The following is a 22,637-nucleotide window of genomic DNA, read 5'->3' as shown; positions in this document are numbered from 1 at the left end:
TGATGATGTATCATGACATCTGATGAGTTTACACTTGCAGGGCAAGGGAGGGAGGAATGATTTTTAAATGGACCACCCTTGCCAGGAAATTCGTAGCTTGTTCATCCCACGATGATTGTGTTTTCAGCCACCGGTAGCTTTATATGAGCTACAGTGCAATTGTGATTGCATGCCTACTTATATTAACTACATAATTATTAATATACGCCTACTCTATGATAGCTAGCAAATTAATTAGCTAACTAACATTAGCCTGCCTAGCTACTTCTGAAGAAGGAAACATTTTTTATTTCTACAATTTCCAAAAACTAACCAAACAAAAACATCATTAATTTTATGAGACGTGTTTGTGCATTAGTAGCACAATGTAACTTATTTACATTCGTTTTTACTGACACTTGTATGTTGACTCCATATTGACAGTTGAGGTTTTAGAGGACTTTTCTTAGCGGATGTACAATCATCGTGAATTGAAATATGGGGCGTTTCAGGCCCGAAGCAAACAGAATTGTACACTCGCAAACTCCATTAAAAGGGAGGGCTGAGGGGCTTACGTTGTAAACTCCCCTTGCTTGGCTAAACGTTTGGACCGACGACAAATGTGGCCGCGGGGATTCCCCCAAGGGCATAGGGCGGTCTACTTCGAATTTGAAACGCTGCCAATAAAGTAGGACTCAAGATGCAGATTCCCCATAAAAGACATCAATCAGAAATACATTCTCTCTCAATAACATAGCTTACGTTACATTTTAAAATATTTTAATTTATACATAAACTTGTCATGATATGTGCCGTGCGTTAATTATGCACATTTATCTTGAATCTGTAGATTTTAATGTTAAAATACAAATATTTGAGCTACGTTATATACCGCAATGTCACACACCGTATCTCAGCAGTTTAGCAATTCTTTATTGTAGCCCTTCTTGAAACATTTACACAATAACAGATGCCACTTTGGTGACTGTTTCTTTTGCAGGGGCTTTGTCAGTGTAGACTTAACCTAACGTAGTAAGTGTAGAGTTGATGGCTTGTCCATAATGTCCCAGTAACACTTCCGTTGAAACTGTTCACAAATGTCATGCGATTGTGAACAACCAGAAGCCACAGCGCAGCGGTAGTTTTGGATTTGAAGATGGGGGACGATTTAGGTGATGACTGGTGGGAACAAAAGAGCAATTCGGGTAAGTTATAATATTTCTAACAGCTGGAAGTATGTGTGCCTTTGGCTGAGCAAGATACCGTCTCATATCTGTCATTGCACTGGGTGTTTTTTAAATATCTGTAGGACAGCTAACATAGATAGCTAGTAGCTAGCTAACGAGACTCCCATGCTTGGCTATTCTGTCCATGTTTAGCTGAAGCCCTTCAAAGCAATTGCTCAACTGTCCTCTTCCGAGGACGTTTCGTGTATTTTAATATTATGCCTGCGCTGTGTTCGTTCATAAAGTTGAGCTAGTTAGCCAATACAACATGCGTGTATGGTCTGTTTTACACGTGTGTCTAGCCGATGGAGTTCATACCGAGGTGGATTGTGGTAGTTGATGTTCGACGCGTTTTTAGACCTGTACCAAGACCTGTACCACCGCTCTCGATACAGTTTTCTATTTCCAAAACTAAAATCTGTTACGAACAGAGTGGACTAAGTTTAGTAGACTGCCCTTTGCAAAAGTAAAAATAAATGCGTTTGAGTACAAGGGCGAATTGTTATTACACACGCGCAGTTCAAAGAAGGCGTTCCCTAACAGAAATATGTAAATAATTGTATAACTTGCCAATATATATTTTTTTTATAACTAAATCAAGGTAGACCACAGCCTGTCGTTTCCAATGGGAACAAATGAGCCATAGTGGGCAGAGCCAAGCACGACCTAGTGAGATCCTATTGGCGGTTCTAGCATCTTCTGCATATTTTCCTTATGGAACGCCTACTGTGTGTGTGTGCGTGTGTGTGTGTGTGTGTGTGTGTGTGTGTGTAATAACTCGAACTGAGTTTGCACTCCTAAACAATGCAAACGCACTCCTAAACAATGCAAACGTTTTTTATTTATTTTTTATCGCCAAGGTTAAAGTTTACAAACATTAGTACACTCTGTTCATAACAGATTCTAGTTTTGGAAACAGAACTGTGTTGAGATCAAATGTTTCACGATGAGAACATTTGGGGAATGTCGGCCAAAATCCATCTCGTTCAATCTTCTCCCACTGCCCGCCAGTGGGTTTGTGGAAACACTAAGCGGATGCTTCACATTTAAAAATCCAGTGAAATATCTGTTTCATTGTTCCATCTGTGCCAATGTCATGCTTGGCTCTGCCCACCACCTTACTTGCTCTGCGGACTATGATTAATTTGCTCTCATCGGAAACGACAGGCTGTGGTCTATCTTGGGTTAGTTATAAAAATCTTTGTCAGAACCAGAGAGAACTCTAATCCACTCTCTGTACTTGATATCATGTGCCAAAGACACTGGCCTTTCTGCCGTCTTCAAATATGAATATTCTATCATGAATGTTAATGAGCTTGAAGAGAACAGAGGATTTGGTCCTGATTATTTCACCCTCACAGCTGTCCTCCAATCACAATAATTATTCAAATATTTGAACTTTTATCTCCACAGAACGTGTTGGTATCCGGTTGCTAAGCAACCATATTGTTTGTCCATTCTGTCAAAAGTTGCTCGCTCACATCCACATTCTCAAACTAAATACATACTGCAGTCAAAATACAACAACTTGCCTAACTAACAGCAAAATTATTGTTTTTGACTTTGTTATAAATTTTAATTCTATTTTTGAGGCTCCACATGTTGTCATGGAAAATATGAATGTTATTTCCAAAACCAATGAGCAATCTCTGCTGTAAATCCAGCACATATTGAATGTTGAGATTGACGAAAGGCCGGTCTCTTTGGCAATGACAGAGTGGTAAAGAGTGGAATGTTAGCTAAAGAGACTGGTACTCGGACTATAGTCTCAGTCGGTAATAATAAGGAATTCCTCTTGACTATGCCCCAAAATTGGGGAAAACCAACATTCTTTCCCGTTGACCTCCCGTTGTAAAAGAGGCAACTTTGTCGTCGATTTTTTGTTATACTGAAATAACAAAACATCCCGAAAAGCTGCTGTGGTGTTCAATGTACGTGTAGCCAGGTCAAATCCCAACCTATGGTTTGCAATAATACCACGTAGAGAAATAGAGCCTGCGATAAGAGCCCTGTGGCTTCAGGCTATTCGGCATGGCAGAGTGGGAAATATGAGGACACGGTGTCGAAGTAGGCTACACGTAGACATGGGTGTGGAAGACCATTTAATTACAGGTAATACATTTTAACTTCTTTGGTACAGTCCGTTTAACTACACTCACTAATTGTAGCTGTATAGTCTTTGTTTGTGTTGTTGGTCTTGGCTAGCTTAATCTTTTCACATGTGAGTTCCAAATATCTCTAACGGTCGCCCCAGCGTGAGTTGTTTTATGCGCAGGATATCAGAATGCACTCACTGTTCCAAAATGTGATTGTTACCCTAATTATCTATAGCTATGTTTTACATTTTTCAATTTCAACTTGTTTTCTAACAACAGTTTGAATTGATGTGTGTTCCGCTTCCTTATTAATTCACATAGAAGTATCCTATTTCAGTGTTGCGGACGATTTATGTTTGAAGCTTTACTGAGCCGGACAAACTTCTCTCTTCACCAATGTTTCCGCAGACATTTGCGCAGTCTTGCAGGAATTGGCACATTTTCTGGCTGGTGCCTTCCTTGTTGTTTTCCTTACAAATAATAACTTTGGACATGTGTGCGTTCCTATTTTTTATTTATTTTATTTAACCTTTTATTTAACTAGGCAAGTCAGTTAAGAACAAATTCTTATTTACAATGACAGCCTACCAAAAGGCCTTCTGCAAGGACGGGGGCTGGGATTAAAAATATAGGACAAAACAAACATCACGACAAGAGACTACACTACATAAAGAGAGACCTAAGACAACAACATAGCAGCAACGCATGACAACACATCATGGTAGAAACACATCATGGTAGAAACACATCATGGTAGAAACACATCATGGTAGAAACACAACATGGTAGAAACACAACATTGCAGAAGCACAACATGGTAGAAGAACAAAACATGGTACAAACATTATTGGGCACAGACAACAGCAAGAAGGTAGAGACAACAATACATCACACAAAGCAGCCACAACTGTCAGTAAGAGTGTCCATGATTGAGTCTTTAAATGAAGAGATTGAGATTAAACTGTCCAGTTTGAGTTTTTCTGCAGCTCGTTCCAGTCGCTAGCTGCAGCGAACTGAAAGAGGAGCGACCCAGGGATGTGTGTGCTTTGGGGTCCTTTAGCAGAATGTGACTGGCAGAACGGGTGTTGTATGTGGAGGATGAGGGCTGCAGTAGGTATATCAGATAGGGGGGAGTGAGGCCTAAGAGGGTTTTATAAATAAGCATCAACCAGTGGGTCTTGCGACGGGTATACAGAGATGACCAATTTACAGAGGAGAATAGAGTGCCGTGATGTGTCCTATCAAAGTGCCTTATTTTCTGTATGTCGTGGTGTTCCTACTGTAGCATACAGTATGTAGGTATGGAGCATAATGTATTTACAGTTTTATCAACATGTTTAAAAAAATATATATATATATAAATATTTCACCCTTATTTAACCAGGTAAGCTAGTTGAGAACAAGTTCTCATTTACAACTGCGACCTGGCCAAGTACTAGTATTTGTGAAAAATAACGCATTCCGATTATTGCATAGATTGTAATGGACACCTATGATGTGTGAAAAAGGTTGTACTGATTTATATTGAGATAATGCTATTTGCCATGTTTGTTGACATTATACAATTCATTCTGGGTGTCATTTAAACGTCTGTCAGACCAAAGATGTTATAATGAGGTGAAGGGTAAACCTCCGGAAGGGAAGTGAATGATCATAGACGACACACCCCCTTCAACATGCATACTGCAGACAGACCCAACTTATCTTGTCTCCTCTTATTATCTTTGGTTGATGCAAAGAAAAAAAAAAAAACATGGCGGAGCGCACAAACTACCCATCATCGGATTACTTTCGATTTCTAGAAAGTGTATTACCGTAGTTTCCGGACTATAAGCCGCACCCACTGAATTAAAAAAAAAAAATATTATTTTGAACATAAATAAGCCGCACATGTCTATAAGCCGCAGGTCCCTACCGGTACATTGAAACAATTTAACTTTACACAGGCTTTAACTGAAACACGGCTTGTAACAAAAATAAACAGGCTTTAACGAAACACGGCTTGTAACAAAAATAAATAGGCTTTAACGAAACACGGCTTGTAACAAAAAATAAAAAATTAGCAGTAAGCTTTAGTTGTCTTTTTGCACTGAGTCAATTCCTCACGCTGCTGTTTCCAACGTCTTATCATCGACCAATTAAGACCAAGCTCCCGTGCAGCAGCTCTATTTCCTTTTCCAACAGCCAGATCAATCGCCTTCAAATTGAAAGCTGCATCATATGCATTTCTCCGTGTCTTTGCCATGATGAGGGTGACAAAATGACTACCGTAATCAGAATGATGGGAAGTTTGAGAGCGCTCGATTTAATCTAAACAGTAAACAAAAAAGTTGTTTGACCTTAACCCGTTCGGCAATTTCATTGGTCTAATGAATGCTTCATGCCGCCAAAAAACTGAGCACGTCACAGAATGTGTTTTTTTGGAGAAAAAAAAATTGAAAGCGGGAAAAATCCATATATTAGCCGCGTCATTGTTTAAGCCGCGAGGTTCAAAGCCTGGGAAAAAGTTGCGGCTTATAGTCCGGAATTTACGGTACTAAATTATTTTGATCAATTGTGAGCTCACCCATGATGAATTCTAAATAGTAATTGCTATTTGCTAATTTATATTGCGTTTTCTGACAGCTGAGAGTTATCCAAATATGACTGCTTTTGTTACGTCAATCTTTCTTCAGTTAGAGCTAGGACTAATGTAGCCTACATTTTCCAGTTTGGATGATTGTGTTATGCTATCACTACTTCTGTGAATGTCTGAACGTCGCATCCAAAAATAAACTGGTCACATTCAGGACATAACTTTGTAAGGACTGTGTTTGTGCAAAATATTTCTATTAAAAACAGTGTGGCAGCTTAAATGCTGACTGTTGTGTCAATCGAAACCGGATGTTCTAAATAAGCGTTCTAATCACACCTGTTTGAGCGTACGCTGCAGGGACCACTAGAATGATCACACCCGTTTGAGCTACGCTGCAGGGACCACTAGAATGATCACACCCGTTTGAGCTACGCTGCAGGGACCACTAGAATGATCACACCCGTTTGAGCGTACGCTGCAGGGACCACTAGAATGATCACACCCGTTTGAGCTACGCTGCAGGGACCACTGTAGAATGATACGCCGCAGGGACCACTGTAGAATGATACGTTGCAGGGACCACTGTAGAATGATACGCTGCAGGGACCACTGTAGAATGATACGCTGCAGGGACCACTGTAGAATGATCACACTGGTTTGAGCGTACGCTGCAGGGACCACTGTAGAATGATCACACTGGTTTGAGCGTACGCTGCAGGGACCACTGTAGAATGATCACACTGGTTTGAGCGTACGCTGCAGGGACCACTGTAGAATGATCACACTGGTTTGAGCGTACGCTGCAGGGACCACTGTAGAATGATCACACCCGTTTGAGCGTACGCTGCAGGGACCACTGTAGAATGATCACACCCGTTTGAGCGTACGCTGCAGGGACCACTGTAGAATGATCACACCCTTTTGTTGGTACGTCTGAAAAGGTTAATGTTCCGGTCGGTAGCTAGCACGCACGCACTCACTCATGGCTGCTAGCATCGTCAAGAAAAGGGGCATGAGGGAAGCCCTACACTATTCTGTTTTTCTAAGTAGTGAGAATGCTAGGGAGCAGACAATGTTGAAAAAGTAATATTTAGTCATGTTGTACTTCTCTTAGATGTCGTTTTGTAATTGACTAAAATAATCAGAAAACAAGAAAATTGCAGTTTAAAAAGGTTACGTTTTTGCTGTGAGCAAATGGGGTAACCTAGGTAACCACAGGTTGTTTCACCCACATGGGGGCAGGGTCGCAAAGTTATATCTAATACCGACTGGGTCTACAGTGCTGCTAATGATAGACAATATTTAGACACCGAATACAGAGTTTACATACAAAATAGTGTGTGTATTTGATCACTCATGTAAAAATGTGCATTTTCTGAGAGGTGGAAACTTTCCATGGGAATTAATGGAAATACATGCAAATTAATAGTAACATCTACCATTTAAATGTAGATGTTTTTTGCATTGGATATATTTACCATATCATATGGAGACAAACATAAACCTTTTATCTTATCATAAGTAGACATAATTGTAAATTATTAAATTCTTCCAATAGATATAAAAAAACAATTTAGTTACGAATTGAACTTTAATTAAATTACTTGACTCTTCACATGGGATGATTTCACTGAACAACAAAAGGAAATATTGAATGATCCATCGCATCTCCCAAAAACGTTTTAAACATAGATCTGTAAAATGATAGTCAAAGCATTGGCTTCCATGTCTTCTCCCTGGACCTCCTCAATGTCCACCTCTTGAACATCAGACTCTGAGGCCTCAATCTTCACTGTCACTTTCCAACCTTGGTGAGGATGGCTCGTTGTCAGGCTCAAAAAGCCTCAAATTTTTCAACCCTTGTATTGTTCAGCCTGTTGCGGGCTTTGGTGTGTGTGTGTTCATAAACAAGGACCAGTTGCGCTCTGAGGTGGCTGATGTTGGTGGGATTTGGAGGATGATGGAGGCAACAGGGGAAAGAGCCTCAGATCAACAAAGTCCCTTCCACCAGGTGGCTGATGAGATATTCCCACTGTGATTATTATTATTTGACCCTGCTGGTCATCTATGAACATTTGAACATCTTGGCCATGTTCTGTTATAATCTCCACCCGGCTCAGCTAGAAGAGGACTGGCCACTCCTCATAAGCGTGGTTGTTCTCTAGGCTTCTTCCTAGGTTCTGGCCTTTCTAGGGAGTTTACCTAGCCACCGTGCTTCTACACCTGCATTGCTTGCTGTTTTAGGTTTTAGGCTGGGTTTCTGTACAGTACTTTGAAATATCAGCTGATGTAAGAAGGGCTTTATAGATAGATTTGATATGTTGGTACGACTGCCATATTGCATCTCCATCCCAAAGCCCTTGCTTGGAAGTGTACTTTGCCAGACTTCGCCCTCATCCAGGCCAAGGTGGCGAGACACGGTAGTGATGACACCATAGGCCTTGTTGATCTCTGCTCTTGCCAGCATACTTGGGGTCCAACATGTACGATGCTGCATGTATGGGCTTCAGGCAGAAGTCTTCACGCTTTTTGATGCATTTCAGAACGGCAGTTTCCTCTGTTTGGAGCATTGGTAGCATTGCCTTAAACAATTAAAACTTGGGTCAAATGTTTCGGGTAGCCTTCCACAAGCTTCCCACAATTAGTTGGTTGAATTTTGGCCCATTCCTCCTGACAATGCTATGTGAGTCAGGTTTGTAGGCCTCCTTACTCGCACATGCTTTTTGAGTTCTGCCCACAAATTTTCTATAGGGTTGAGGTCAGGGCTTTGTGATGGCAACTCCAATACCTTGACTTTGTTGTCCTTAAGCCATTTTGCCACAACTTTGGAAGTATGCTTGGGGTCATTGTCCATTTGGAAGACTCATTTGCGACCAAGCTTTAACTTCCAGACTGATGTCTTGAGATGTTGTTTCAATATATCCATATAATTTTCCTTTCTCATGATGCCATCTATTTTGTGAAGTGCACCAGTCCCTCCTGCAGCAAAGCACCCCCACAACATGATGCTGCCACCCCCGTGCTTCACTGTTGGGATGGTGTTCTTCGGCTTGCAAGCATCTTCACAAGGTCCTTTGCTGTTCTGGGATTGATTTGCATTTTTCGCACCAAAGTACGTTCATCTCTAGGAGACAGAACGCATCTCCTTCCTGAGTGGTATGACGGCTGCGTGGGCCCATGGCGTTTATACTTGCGTACTATTGTTTGTACAGATGAACGTGGTACCTTCAGGCGTTTGGAAATTGCTCCCAAGGATGAACCAGACTTGTGGAGGTCTACAATGTTTTTCTTCTGTAGTCTTGGCTTATTTCTTTTGATTTTCCCATGATGTCGACCTCTTACGTCTAGACGTTCCGCTAGCGAAACACCTGCTCCAATATCCAATGATAGGCGTGGCGCGAATTACAAATTCCTCAAAAATCCAAAAACGTCAATTTTTCAAACATTGGACTATTTTACACCATTTTAAAGACAAGACTCTCCTTTATCTAACCACACTGTCCGATTTCAAAAAGGCTTTACAGCGAAAGCAAAACATTAGATTATCTCAGCAGAGTACCCAGCCAGAAATAATCAGACACCTATTTTTCAAGCTAGCATATAATGTCACAAAAAACAAAACCACAGCTAAATGCAGCACTAACCTTTGATGATCTTCATCAGATGACACGCCTATGACATTGTTATACAATACATGCATGTTTTGTTCAATCAAGTTCATATTTATATCAAAAAACAGCTTTTTACATTAGCATGTGACGTTCAGAACTAGCATTCCCACCGAACACTTCCGGTGAATTTACTAAATTACTCACGATAAACGTTCACAAAAAACATAACAATTATTTTAAGAATTATAGATACAGAACTCCTTTATGCAATCGCGGTGTCCGATTTTAAAATAGCTTTTCGGCAAAAGCACATTTTGCAATATTCTGAGTAGATAGCTCGCCATCACAGGTTAGCTATTTTGACACCCACCAAGTTTGACCCTCACCAAACTCAGATGTACTATTAGAAAAATTGGATTACCTTTCCTGTTCTTCATCAGAATGCACTCCCAGAACTTCTACTTCAATAACAAATGTTGGTTTGGTTCCAAATAATCCATAGTTATATCCAAATAGCGGCGTTTTGTTCGTGCGTTCAAGACACTATCCAAGGGTGACGAAGGGTTACGCGCCCGACTCGTTTCGTGACAAAAAAATTCTAAATAGTCCATTACCGTACTTCGAAGCATGTCAACCGCTGTTTAAAATCTATTTTTATGCTATTTTTCTCGTAAAAAAGTGCTAATATTCCGACCGAAAGAATAAAAACATGGGGTCGCCTCGTGCACGCGCCTCAGTCTCATTGTACTCTGATCGACCACTTACCAAAGGCGCTAATGTTTTTCAGCCAGGGGCTCCAAAGACATCATTCAGCTTTTTCCCGCCGTCTGAGAGCCTATGGGAGCCGTAGGAAGTGTCACGTTACAGCAGAGATCCCCTGTTTTGGATAGAGATGGTCAAGAAGGTCAAGAAATGGTCAGACTTCCTGTACAGAATCTTTTCAGGTTTTGGCCTGCCAAATGAGTTCTGTTATACTCACAGACACCATTCAAACAGTTTTAGAAACTTTGGAGTGTTTTCTATCCAAAGCTAATAATTATATGCATATTCTAGTTTCTGGGCAGGAGTAATAATCAGATTAAATCGGGTACGTTTTTTATCCGGCCGTGAAAATACTGCCCCCTATCCATAACAGGTTAAGCAAAGAGGTACTGAGTTTGAAGGAAGACCTTGAAATACATCCACAGGTACACCTCCAATTGACTCAAATGATGTCAATTAGCCTATCAGAAGCTTCTAAAGCCATGACATCATTTTCTGGAATTTTCCAAGCTGTTTAAAGGCACAGTCAACTAAGTGTATGTAAACTTCTGACCCACTGGAATTGTGATACAGTGAGTTATAGACAGAGGTGGGAAGTCATTGTTTTACAAGTCACTATTAAGTCTCAAGTCTTAGCACTCAAGTCCCAAGTCAAGACCATCAAGTCTCAAGTCCTAAACTTTGAGTTTCGAGTCCTAAACAAGTGATAATGTGCTCTTCACCAAATGTAATACCATTTCATATTTTTAACAAGAGCAATAGTATATTACATTTATGCAAATCATGAATGCTTTTAAAAATATCTATATATTTATTACTTTCCAAATAATTGTTATATTTCCATGGAAATGCATGGGAAAGACACCCGCCCCCCAATAGTGATCGACTATCGAGGATCGCTGTGGGGCGCAATCGGGCCATGTAGGCTTGTACATAATCGCCCAACCTTAACACACACACTCTCTCTGTGCGGTTACAGTAGGCTAACGTATGTCAATAGTTTTAGGAACAGCAGTAACACCGCGCAGGATTTAGGCTACCAACTGCCTAGCCAGTTGTAGCTCAATCTGGGTGCAATGATCATGTTCCCACACTGACTGACTGTGTGGAGGCTCATTGATTTAACATTACGTTAGCCTACGATACACCAGTAAAGTAATAAAGTATATAGCTGTCGGCTATATTAGCCACGACTTAGCGTTCTTTGTGCAGCTTCAAATGTGGAACAAAGTTGGAAATTGTTGCGCCTCCGTCTGTAATTGTCTTCCTGCATGTTTTGCAAGTTGCAATCCATTTTTTGTTGATACAGCGTCGGAATTATATCCGAAAATAATAATTTTGTCTTTCATCTTTCCAAGGGCTCCATCTGAATTCACCCGCCGACGTTCCTCTGCACTGCCACGCACAACTTTTTCTCAGCTGGCACAATTTGTTTGGCTGCTGTCCGATTCAAACTGTAATCCGTTAAATGAAGAGTTGATGCGCTGCACACTTTTTTTAGTAGCATGATTTTTAATATTTGGGCTTGGGGAAGGTGTCCGGTCGAGTCATAAGACTATGTCAAGTCACGAGTCATTGGTGTTAAGGTCAAAGTCGAGTTGCAAGTCATCATATTTGTGACTCGAGTCCACACCTTTGGTTATAAGTGATATAATCTGTCTGTAAACAATTGTTGGAAAAATGACTTGTGTCATGCACAAAGTAGATGTCCTAACTGACTTGCCAAAACTATACTTTGTTAACAATACATTTGTGGAGTGGTTGAAAAACAAGTTATAATGACTCCAAAATAAGTGTGTAAACTTCCGACTTCAACTGTACTTGTCGAGTATGAACATGCTCCTACTTAGACAACTTTAAAGGTGCTACACATTTAGGGTTGTGTCGATATACAGTATGATTACATTTAATTTAGTGATATTTGACATTGACGATATATTGTGATGTGCTAGAATATACTCTGTTTGAACTTTACCACAGTTTTATCAGTTTTATCAGTTGCGCTGTTTCAATATGTTGTACGTTAATTAACTAAGCCTTGTTTCTTCTCAATACAAATATTATTTTAATGATAATGCAACTATAATATTGTAAATAAGCACAGAAATGGCACAGTCTGGAATGACTGTCATTAATGGCGCAAAACTATTATATCGGATATTATGCTACTCCAAATATCACATCATAGAAGAGGTCTCCCCAAATATCTCCCAACCCTACTAGACATAAGAGTATTTTTTTTTTAGCATCGTCATTTCTGCATAGTGTAGGGAATCATTGTACCATCAAATCGCTGTGACATATCTTTTCGATAACCAAAAATATACTTTTTAGAGATGTTTGAAGCTGGTGGACCAAAACTAAAGTTACTTTTGGTTGAACAACTTGAAACAGCTGTAAAAACAATCTTTTTTGTTATTGAAAAGATATGTCACAGTGATTTTAGATGGTACAATGATTCTGTACACTATTCAGTGCTTGTTTTCTCATATAAACTGAAATTGAGCAAACCGTGTAGAATTTTATCTACCAGGAAATGACAGAGCAGTTTCCACTAGATAACACAGCCACAAAGTTGGATAACAGATGCCGCTCTGGCTGGAGAAATCAATAGGGGATTATCACAGCCACTCACAACACTGGCAGGTAAGTAGCACCAGATATATTATGGACGTTTTCTGAAATTACAAAGTAGCACCTATAAAGGAGATTATGACGTTTTTAAATAGACCATCAGGAAATTGACAGATTCCGCACAATGGCATAATACATTATTTTATTGATTTACACAGCACTAGTGCAAGCAGTTGGTTTCAAATATTATAGCACCTGCAATGTGTTATTTCCCTAGTTAGTAAAATAGGGAATTTGTCTCAGATGTAGATATCTTTTCCATCTGCAATGTTCTGAACATTTCCCCTGAATGCACCCCAGCCGTGTCTATTGTGGTGCTCAGGATGTGGTTGGTTAGTTTCTCATGTTGAACACAGTCTGACCGTTCAGTGTTTTTCCCAGATTGCATGGCGGCGGCATGCGGCTGTCCTTTGCTCTGTCCAGTGTTAGTAGTGCTGTTTGTCCCTCTCGGCATACTGCAGCCTTTGGTTTGGGGATCCTGGTGGGGCCGGGCTTCAGAATTGCAGGAACCTGGTGAGTGGAAATAGAAACGTGTCAACAGAAGTCACACTAAGTTGTTATTAGGACCAGGTGTCTTTCCTGATCAGGTTCCTCACACACAACAGGGTTTCCGTTAGGACCGGAAACATTTTTCATTTACTGGACCCATATGCATTGGGTGCGTAACCTGATTAGGGCGTTCACCCACGGTGCTCAAAATGACAAATCACATTTACAATATGGTCATTAATATTAACAGAACATGCAAGTCAAGGATGCAACAATGTGCGGTCCTTCTTACCTAATTCTGATGCGCTCTTTAAACATATAATAACTGTCCACATTTACTTTTCCTCAGCAAACAAGAGGAGTAACAAACAGCAAAATTACTAGCCTGTGTCAATCTACTGTAGTAGAAAAGATTAGGCTACCTATTCTATTGGTCAGCTTGTGTGGTGAGAGCGAGCCTATTCCAAACAGACTCTTGGACTGTTGTGGGATGATAGATACCAAATTCATAGGCTATTTTGAAGCAAGACATGCATCATAATATATATTAAAACGTTCAGGCTTCGAACAATAAGTATGTTTTCAAAATGCATACTTCCTCCAGCTCATTGCAAAGTGGTGTGTGACGCGCTGATGAAGCCTGCCTTCCGTTGCTGTTTGATGCTGCGTTCAAAACAACTGGGAAATCTGAAATCTCCGACTTCTAACTTTAGTGCGTTCAAGAAAACTGTGAGAGAAAAAAATTGCTACTGAGGGAAAAATAGTTTTGAACGGTCATCCAACTCGGAATTCCCACTCGGGAACTCATGCCTCTTTCTAGAGCTCCGACTTTCCGACCTGAAGATCACTGACGTCATGATTTGACCTCGTATTTTTCTGAGATCCCACTTGTCTTGAAAGCACCACAAGATGCTGCAGCATCAGCTCGTGATCTGTCTGACAGATTTTCCACTCAGACATTTTTCACCCAGACACTATGCTGTATGTGTGTGATACATAATGGATATACTGTACACGCGTCAATTTAATTCCACTAAATTATGCAAATTAACTCGTAGACCGATAAGCATGACCAGTCAAATGTGTTTTCATCAACGGCTAAAAAGCATTATTTTGCAATGGGATTTTTTTCTTCTTGGCCGGAGTCAATTTTATTTATCTGCCTATTTTTGGGCACCAAACCCTGACACACACACACACACACACACACAGTCATGATGGTTTCTGCACTGAATGAAAATAGAAAAAAAACGAATCTAATTTTTTCCATTGCTTGATTTTGACAGTCTGTCAGTAGGGGTGCAGCTGAATCATTCTGGCTGCCATAGCTGACATCACCCACTACCGCTGCCATTGTAGGGCTTTGCATCATCACACACTGCCAAAGCAGAGTTCAATCAGTATTTGATCTGATGCTTCAAAGACACCCAATAACTGTCACATCAAAATGACTGAGTACCCGAGGAAGGTGCTCTTATATCCGCTTCTTTACCTCCCCCATCTCCCTATGTCTATACCCATCTCCTTTACCTCCCCCCTCCATCTCCATGTGTCTATACCCATCTCCTTTACCTCCCCCCTCCATCTCCATGTGTCTATATCCATCTCCTTTACCTCCCCCCTCCATCTCCATGTGTCTATATCCATCTCCTTTACCTCCCCCCTCCATCTCCATGTGTCTATATCCATCTCCCTATGTCTATACCCATCTCCTTTACCTCCCCCCTCCATCTCCATGTGTCTATATCCATCTCATTTACCCCCCCATCTCCATGTGTCTATATCCACCTCCTTTACCTCCATCTCCCTGTGTCTATATCCATCTCATTTACCTCCCCCCCATCTCCCTGTGTCTATATCCATCTCATTTACCTCCCCCCCATCTCCCTGTGTCTATATCCATCTCCTTTACCCCCCCCTCCATCTCCCTGTGTCTATATCCACCTCCTTTACCCCCCCTCCATCTCCCTGTCTATATCCATCTCCTTTACCCCCCCTCCATCTCCCTGTGTCTATATCCATCTCCTTTACCTCCCCCCCTCCATCTCCCTGTCTATATCCACCTCCTTTACCTCCACCCCTCCATCTCCCTGTGTCTATATCCACCTCCTTTACCTCCCCCCTCCATCTCCCTGTGTCTATATCCACCTCCTTTACCCCCCCATCTCCCTGTGTCTATATCCATCTCCTTTACCTCCCCCCTCCATCTCCCTGTGTCTATATCCATCTCCTTTACCTCCCCCCTCCATCTCCCTGTGTCTATATCCATCTCCTTTACCTCCCCCCTCCATCTCCCTGTGTCTATATCCATCTCCTTTACCTCCACCCCTCCATCTCCCTGTGTCTATATCCATCTCCTTTACCTCCACCCCTCCATCTCCTTTACCTCCACCCCTCCATCTCCCTGTGTCTATATCCATCTCCTTTACCTCCCCCCTCCATCTCCCTGTCTATATCCATCTCCCTTCCCCCCCCCCCCATATCCCCGTGTCTCTCCATTCCCTCGTGTCAATTTCAATTCAATTTAAGGGGCTTTATTGGCATTGGGAACATATCTTAACATTGCCAAAGCAAGTGAAGTAGATAATAAACAATACAATTAACAGTAAACATTTCACTCACAGAAGTTCCAAAAGAATAAAGACATTTCAGATGTCATTATGTCTATATACAGTGTTGTAATGATGTGCAAATAAAGTACAAAAGGGAAAATAAATAAACATAAATGTAGGTTGTATTTACAATGGTGTTTGTTCTTCACTGATTGCCCTTTTCTTCTGGCAACCAGTCACAAATCTTGCTGTTGTGATGCCACACTGTGGTATTTCACCCAGTAGATATGGGAGTTAATCAACATTTGGTTTGTTTTCTAATTCTTTGTGGATCTGTGTAATCTGAGGGAAATATTTGTCTAATATGGTCATACATTTTGCAGGAGGTTAGGGTGTGCAACTCAGTTTCCACCTCATTTTGTGGGCAGTGTGCACATAGCCTGTCTTCTCTTGAGAGCCAGGTCTGCCTACAGCAGTATTTCTCAATAGCAAGGCTATGCTCACTGAGTTTGTACATAGTCAAAGATAGTGATGCACCAATATGCCATTTTTAGTCGATTCCGATATTTTCCTTGCCAACAAAACAACAATACCGATAACCAATATTTAAAATTGTAGTGGCCTTTTAAGCATTCTAGTACAGTTAAATAATTAACACACACACTCATGGAAGCAGTGGTCTAAGGGACTGCATCTCAGTGCAAGAGGTGTCACTACAGTCCCTGGTTCGAATCCAGGCTGTATCACATCCGGCCATGATTGGAAGTCCCATAAGGCGGCACGCAATTGGCCTAGCTTCGTCCGGGGTAGGCCGTCATTGTAACTAAGAAATTGTCCTTAACTGACTTGCCTAGTTAAATAAAAGTTACTCACCATACCACACTGACCAAAAAGTTATCTTGTTGGTGTTTACGTATGTCCCCATTACCAGTAAAACATAATCAAAACGTATTTCTTTCACTTACTTGCTGTGCTGTTTCGTTGTTCAGTCGTTTCATTCTCAACCAGGATTTCATCATACATGTCAAGCAGTGAAGTTCAGCTCTGTCTGTCCGTGGCCTCGGTGTGCACTGTCACTGTGTCCTTTTCCATTTTGTCTAGCTGTATATGTAACATTTCACGTAAACCCTGTTTCTTGTCTGCATCGAAGTAGCTGGCCTTGTACATAGCATCAAGCACAGTAAAGAGGCTCAGAGAGAATACCACCGAATTGCTTGTTCACAGCCTCGAGTACTTTTATAAGTTTTAACCCCCCGGTCTGTCGGCAGTCTTGTTGAGCAGGTGTTTCAATGCCATGACAGAGGGCATCAGGTCTGCTGCAGACACAGTTGATGAGCTTATTTCTCCAGTCAGTTGTTTGAATGGCGCTAGGAGTGTGTTCATGTTTCCAATATTTTCTCAGATGCCACTGAAATGGCAGCAGCGGTATGAGAACTAGCACATTCTTCAGCATGCAATACGGCTTTCCTCTGTGTGAAATTCTCATCAACCCACTGTGCTGCCAGACTCGGCATGCTCATGGGGCTGACGGGATTCAATCTTGCAACCTTACGGTTAACTAGTCCAACGCTCTAACCACCTGCTTTACATTGCACTCCACGAGGAGCCTGCCTGTTACGCGAATGCAGTAAGAAGCCAAGGTAAGTTGCTAGCTAGCATTAAACTTATCTTACAAAAAAACAATCAATCAATCATAATCACTAGTTAACTACACATGGATGATAATATTACTAGTTTATCTAGCCTGTCCTGCGTTGCATATAATTGCTCCAACGTTGCTCCAACCCTAAACATCAATGCCTTTTTTAAAATCAATACACAAGTATATATTTTGAAACTTGCATATTTAGTAAATATGCCTGCTAACATTCATTTATTTTAACTAGGGAAAATGTGTTACTTCTCTTGCAAACAGAGTCAGGGTATATGCAGCAGTTTGGGCTGCCTGGCTCGTTGCGAACTGTGAAGACTATTTCTTTCTAACAAAGACAGCCGACTTCGCCAAACGGGGGATGATTTAACAAAAGCGCATTTGCGAAAAAAGCACAATCGTTGCACAACTGTACCTAACCATAAACATCAATGCTTTTCTTAAAATCAATACACAGAAGTATATATTTTTAAACCTGCATATTTAGCTAAAAGAAATCCAGGTTAGCAGGCAATATTAACCAGGTGAAATTGTGTCATTTTGCGTTCATTGCACGCAGAGTCAGGGTATATGCAACAGTTTGGGCCGCCTGGCTCGTTGCGAACTAATTTGCCAGAATTTTACGTAATTATGACATAACATTGAAGGTTGTGCAATGTAACAGGAATATTTAGACTTAGGGATGCCACCCGTTAGATAAAATACGGGACGGTTCCGTATTTCACTGAAAGGAAAAACGTTTTGTTTTCGAGATGATAGTTTCCGGATTCGACCATATTAATGACCTAAGGCTCGTATTTCTGTGTTATGTCATAATTAAGTCTATGATTTGATAGAGCAGTCTGACTGAGCAGTGGTAGGCACCAGTACGCTCGTAAACATTCATTCAAACAGCACTTTCGTGCGTTTTCCAGCAGCCCTTCGCAATGCTTCAAGCATTGCGCTGTTTATGACTTCAAGCCTATCAACTCCCAAGATTAGGCTGGTGTAACCGATGTGAAATGGCTAGCTAGTTAGCCGGGTGCGCGCTAATAGCGTTTCAAACGTCACTTGCTCTGAGACTTGGAGTAGTTGTTCCCCTTGCTCTGCATGGGTAACGCTGCTTCGAGGATGGCTGTTGTCAATGTGTTCCTGGTTCGAGCCCAGGTAGGAGCGAGGAGAGGGACGGAAGCTATACTGTTACACTGGCAATACTAAAGTGCCCATAAGAACATCCAATAGTCAAAAGTATATGAAATACAAATTGTATAGAGAGAAATAGTCCTATAATTCCTATAATAACTACAACCTAAAACTTCTTACCTGGGAAAATTGAAGACTCATGTTAAAAGGAACCACCAGCTTTCATATGTTCTGAGCAAGGAACTTAAACGTTAGCTTTTTTACATGGCACATATTGCACTTTTACTTTCTTCTCCAACACTTTGTTTTTGCATTATTTAAACCAAATTGAACATGTTTCATTATTTATTTGAGGCTAAATAGATTTTATTGATGTCTTATATTAAGTTAAAATAAGTGTTCATTCAGTATTGTTGTAATAGTCATTATTACAAATAAATAAATATAAAAAAATTGGCCGATTGTAATCGGTACCGGGGGTTTTTTGTTCCCCCAATAATCGGTATCGGCGGTGAAAAATCATAATTGGTCGACCTCTAATACGTATGCACATCAGCTTTGACATTGGTTTTGCACATTGGCGTTAAACTAGACATCGGGCCGAGGTTGGCATTTTTAGCGATTTTCGCCGATTCTGATATGCTCACCGATATATTGTGCATCTCTAGTCAAAGATTTAAGTTTGGGTCAGTCACAGTGGTCAGGTATTCTGCCACTATGTACTCTGTTTAGGGCCAAATAGCATTCTAGTTGGCTCTTTTTTTGTTTGTTATATACTTCCAATGTGTCAAGTAATTATCTTTTTGATTTCTCATGATTTGGTTGGGTCTAATTGTGTTGCTGTCCTGGGGGTCTGTGTGGTCTGTTTGTGAGCAGAGCCCCAGGACCAGCTTGCTTAGGGGACTCTTCTCCAGGTTCATCTCTCTGTAGGTGATGGCTCTGTGGGGTCTGTTTGTGTTTGTGAACAGAGCCCCAGGACCAGCTTGCTTAAAGGGATTATTCTCCAGGTTCATCTCTCTGTAGGTGATGGCTCTGTGGGGTCTATGTGGTCTGTTTGTGAACAGAGCCCCAGGACCAGCTTGCTTAGGGGATTCTTCTCCAGGTTCATCTCTCTGTAGGTGATGGCTCTGTGGGGTCTGTGTGGTCTGTTTGTGAACAGAGCCCCAGGACCAGCTTGCTTAGGGGATTCTTCTCCAGGTTCATCTCTCTGTAGGTGATGGCTCTGTGGGGTCTGTTTGTGTTTGTGAACAGAGCCCCAGGACCAGCTTGCTTAAGGGGACTCTTCTCCAGGTTCATCTCTCTGTAAGTGATGGCTCTGTGGGGTCTGTGTGGTCTGTTTGTGAACAGAGCCCCAGGACCAGCTTGCTTAAGGGGACTCTTCTCCAGGTTCATCTCTCTGTAGGTGATGGCTCTGTGGGGTCTGTTTGTGTTTGTGAACAGAGCCCCAGGACCAGCTTGCTTAAGGGGACTCTTCTCCAGGTTCATCTCTCTGTAGGTGGTGGCTCTGTGGGGTCTGTGTGGTCTGTTTGTGAACAGAGCCCCAGGACCAGCTTGCTTAAGGGGACTCTTCTCCAGGTTCATCTCTCTGTAGGCGATGGCTTTTGATATGGAAGGTTTTGGAATCGTTACCTATTAGGTGGTTGTAGAATTTAACGGCTCTTTTCTGGATTTTGATAATTGGCAGGTATCGGCCTAATTCTGCACTGCATGCATTATTTAGTGTTTTACGTTAAGCGAAGGATATTTTTGGTGAATGGTTTGTCCCATTTTGTGAATTCTTGGTTGGTGAGTAGACCCCAGACCTCACAACAATAAAGGGCAATGGGTTCTATAACTGATTAGAAGTATTTAGCCAGATCCTAATTGATATATGTAAAATTTTATGTTCCTTTTGATGGCATAGAAGGCCCTTCTTGCCTTGTCTCTCATATCACTCACAGCTTTGTGGAAGTTACCTGTGGCGCTGATGTTTAGGCTGAGGTATGTATAGTTTTTTTGTGTGCTCTAGGGCAACGGTGTCTAGATGGAATTTGTATTTGTGGTCCTGGCGACTGGACCTTATTTTTGTGTTACTGAGATTTACTGTCAAGGCCCAGGTCTGACAGAATCTGTGCAGAAGATCTAGGTGCTGCTGTAGGCCCGCCTTGGTTGGTGACGGAAGCACCAGATAATCAACAAACAGTAGACATTTGACTTCAGATTCTAGTAGGGTGAGGCTGGGTGTCGTATGTTTTTCCCCCAACACCACCACTTTTAATCAATTCGTATAGCAGACCCTCATTCCAAATTGAGTCACAGGCTTTTTTTGAATTCATCAGAGCATGAGAATACTTTGCATTTGTTTGTCAATTAGGGTGTGCAGGGTGAATACGTGGTCTGTTGTACCTTAATTTGATAAAAAGCCAATTTGACATTTGCTCAGTACATTGTTTTCGCTGAGGAAATGTACAAGTCTGCTGTTAATGATAATGCAGAGGATTTTCCCAAGGTTGCCGTTGACGCATATCCCACTGTAATTATTGGTCAAATTTGTCTCCACTTTTGTGGATTGGGGTGATCAGAGTTTGGTTCCAAATATTGAGGAAGATGCCAGAGTTAAGGATGATGTTAAAGAGTTTAAGTATAGCCAATTGGAATTTGTGGTCTGTGTATTTTATCAATTCATTAAGGATAGAATTTGTGGTCTGCGTAGCTCAGTTGGTAGAGCATGGTGTTTGCAACGCCAGGGTTGTGGGTTCGATTCCCACGGGGGGCCAGCACAGAATTTTTTTTAATGAAATGTATGCATTCACTACTGTAAGTCGCTCTGGATAAGAGCGTCTGCTAAATGACTAAAATGTAAATGTAATACCATCAACACCACATGCCTTTTTGGGTTGGAAGGTTTGTAATTTAGTCCTGTAGTTCATTCAATGTAATTGGAGAATCCAGTGGGTTCTGGTAGTCTTTAATAGTTGATTCTAAGATTTGTATTTGATCATGTATATGTTTTTGCCATTCTTTGTTATAAGAACTAAAATATTGGAAAAGTGGTTCATCCATACATCTCCATTTTGGATGGATAACGCTTCGTGTTTTTCAAATTTCAAATAAGTGGTTAGAGTCTATGGATTCTTCAATTACATTGAGCTGATTTCTGACGTGCTGTTTATATCCATCTCCTTTACCCCATCACCATATCCCTGTATCTCTCCTTTACCCCCCTCCATCTCTGTGTCTATATCCCGCTCCTTTACCCCATCACCATCTCCCTGTTTATATCCATCTCCTTTACCCCCCCTCCATCTCTGTGTCTATATCCACCCTCCTTTACCCCATCACCATCTCCCTGTATCTCTCCCTCTCCCCCCCTCCATCTCTGTGTCTATATCCACCATCCTTTACCCCATCACCATCTCCCTGTATCTCTCCCTCTCCTTTACCTCCCCCATCTCCATGTGTCTATATCCATCTCCCTGTGTCTATATCCATCTCCTTTACCTCCCCCCCTCCATCTCCCTGTGTCTATATCCATCTCCTTTACCTCCCCCCTCCATCTCCCTGTGTCTATATCCATCTCCTTCACCCCCCTCCATCTCCCTGTGTCTATCCATCTCCTTTACCTCCCCCCTCCATCTCCCTGTGTCTATATCCATCTCCTTTACCTCCCCCCTCCATCTCCCTGTGTCTATATCCATCTCCTTTACCTCCCCCCCTCCATCTCCCTGTGTCTATATCCATCTCCTTTACCTCCCCCCCTCCATCTCCCTGTGTCTATATCCATCTCCTTTACCTCCCCCCTCCATCTCTGTGTCTATATCCACCATCCTTTAACCCATCACCATCTCCCTGTATTTCTCCCCCATCACCATGTCCCTGTATCTCTCCCTCTCCTTTACCCCCCCAGTGTTGTCCTAGTGATGTCTGAAGGGGTGGCCTAGCCCTGAACCAGTTGCTTGTT

The 22,637-nt window shown here is 41.6% G+C and overlaps 1 protein-coding gene across 1 annotated transcript in view; it reads left to right on the top strand.

Annotated features, from left to right (window-relative positions):
• Positions 1–906: 906 nt before the first annotated feature.
• The window catches only part of cmss1 (cms1 ribosomal small subunit homolog), a 78,679-nt gene continuing 56,948 nt past the window's right edge, over positions 907–22,637 (top strand). The window contains exon 1 of the mRNA XM_029712039.1: positions 907–1,184. Coding sequence (XP_029567899.1) covers positions 1,136–1,184 — 49 coding nt within the window. The 5' untranslated portion in view covers positions 907–1,135. The remainder of the gene's footprint in view (positions 1,185–22,637) is intronic.

Source organism: Salmo trutta, chromosome 24 (genome assembly GCF_901001165.1).
Source record: "Salmo trutta chromosome 24, fSalTru1.1, whole genome shotgun sequence".
Taxonomy (NCBI): domain Eukaryota; kingdom Metazoa; phylum Chordata; class Actinopteri; order Salmoniformes; family Salmonidae; genus Salmo; species Salmo trutta.
Note: the sequence above shows the minus strand (reverse complement) of the source record. Positions and strands in the feature narration are given on the sequence as shown.